The sequence below is a fragment of the Castor canadensis genome, chromosome 1 (assembly GCF_047511655.1).
Source record: "Castor canadensis chromosome 1, mCasCan1.hap1v2, whole genome shotgun sequence".
Classification (NCBI taxonomy): Eukaryota; Metazoa; Chordata; class Mammalia; order Rodentia; family Castoridae; genus Castor; species Castor canadensis.
The window spans coordinates 190,611,619-190,613,764 of record NC_133386.1 but is presented as its reverse complement, the minus strand read 5'-3'; the positions used below and the strand labels follow the sequence as shown (position 1 = coordinate 190,613,764).

Sequence of the window (2,146 nt, the reverse complement as noted above, 5' to 3'; positions counted from 1 at the left end):
ATTAAATACATATTACCCAAGTAAGATCATAAGTTGCCATGGGAGGCACTGAGTTTAACAAAGAACAAAGAAGTCTAGTACTTTAGAGAAGAAAACACTGACAATTTGTTCTTTCTAAAGGATATGAACACAGACAGTTAGAAATCAGAAGCTATAAAAAATAAAAGCTAAAATAAACAACTGATAGATTTCACCAGTTCCATCACCTTAACCGGTTCTTTTCTTTTCCTTAGGATGGTCAAACCATACTATCAGAGAAGGGCATGTAATACAACTAGAGGAAGATGAGCAAGAAAGAAAATCCATCTGATAACATAAGCCCAACTAGTGGTATCTTGTGCTGCTCACACTGTCCCCCATATCAAGAGTTAATCATGAGAAGCAAGACTGATTTTAAAAATGATATCTTCACAATTGGGTTAATTTATACTCTGACTATACAGAAGCTCCGAACAAAGCTCTGTAAAATGAAAGCTCCTTGACAAAACATGGATTTTTACCATAATATTAATTATCTATAGACAGAAACATAAGAACAAAGGTAAATATACTTTTCGGGCAAACCTATAAACATACATTTTGTAATTTTAGATATTTGCCTCATGCTACTAATTTTGTTTATAGTTTTCTCAGTGACACAGTGATATCCTTGTTCCTTGGAGTATATGTAATGGGATTCAAAGTTGGGGTCAAAACGGTACAGAAAAGGGACATCAGTTTTCCTATTCCTTCAGATTGACTTGTTTTGGGTTGTAAATAAGTGATACTTGCTGATCCATAGAATAAGACTACAACTGTCAGGTGAGATGAGCAAGTGGAGAAACCGTTAGCCCTCCCTATGGCTGATGTCAATTTCAGAATATTGGACATAAGTTTGCCATAGGAGACAGTGATCAACAGAAATGGAACCATAAGAAAAACTACCACTGCAACATATACTCCTATCTTATTTGCAAATGTGTCTCCACAAACAAGCATCAGTACTGGGCGAATATCACAGAAAAAGTGATTAATTCTGTTAGATCCACAAAAAGGCAAAGAGAAAATCTGGTATGTTTGCCCAATTACAATTGGAATTACACTGATCCAGCAGGCAGCCACCAGCTGTGTGCAGACCTTGTGGTTCGTGACTAGAGCATAGTGCAGAGGGTTACAGATGGCCACATAACGGTCATAGGCCATCAGTGTCAGCAGGAGGCACTCCATGCCTCCCAGCATAAGGACAAAATACATTTGTGCAACACAGGCAAAAAAAGAAATATTTCCTTTTTGGGTACAAAGTTCCACAAGCATTCTTGGGATAGTGACTGTTACATAGCAGATTTCCAGAAATGAAAAATTTCCAAGGAAAAAATACATAGGTGTCTGAAGAGCAGGGTCAATTTTTGTTATTAGTACTATAATGCTGTTGCACATCAAAATAATCAAATATATGGATGAAAATATCCCAAAAAGTGTCCACTGGAGCTGGGGAGTATCAGAGAACCCCAAGAGGACAAATTCCATCATTAAACCGCAGTGCGGTTTAATTTTTCTGTTTTAATCTGCTGTCCAGCTGCTGATATGATAAAGTCATTATAATTAATTCATTCACTTTTTAAAATAATTTGTTTGGTTTTTACAAGTATTAGATACATGCCTACATGTATTTGCTATCTTAAATTGTATCCAGCATTACTTCATTTGTACAAGATGAGATTGGAACTTCAAAAGTGAACTGATATATATTAAAATGATACCAAGAACACAAATTTAACATAACTTAATAGACTTGGTTTTAATTTTACCAAGATTATTGGGAAGTTCAGATTATTATTTAGACCATATTGTGGAGAAATAACATTTTTCTCTTGAAAGTGAAATTTTACACAGACATTTTGTCTTGTTTCTGGGATCATTATTTTCTCTGCACACATGTACATCTCCATCTTCTTTGAATCTAAACCTTTTCTGTTAAAGCTTTTATGTGCTTCTTATTCAAGACTTAAAGTCCCCTCTATATTCCAGTGAGAATCATTTATTAAATCCATTCTTTTTGTGGTGAAATAAGTAGTTGCATTATTATTGCTCTACTTTAATTTCTTTCACATATGCCAGATATGAAAAACAATGATCTCACAATGCTGTTCATTAAATCTTTCACTAA

The 2,146-nt window shown here is 34.6% G+C and overlaps 1 protein-coding gene across 1 annotated transcript; it reads right to left on the bottom strand.

Annotated features, from left to right (window-relative positions):
• Positions 1-618: 618 nt before the first annotated feature.
• Positions 619-1,509, bottom strand: LOC141421692 (olfactory receptor 10AG1-like). Its single transcript, XM_074068877.1, has one exon. It carries the CDS (start codon positions 1,507-1,509, stop codon positions 619-621), a length of 891 nt encoding a protein of 296 aa, XP_073924978.1.
• Positions 1,510-2,146: the final 637 nt, after the last annotated feature.

Excerpts from the sequence above, each read along its gene's own strand:
- LOC141421692 (XM_074068877.1), bottom strand. The coding sequence starts at position 1,509 with ATGATGGAATTTGTCCTCTTGGGGTTCTCTGATACTCCCCAGCTCCAG.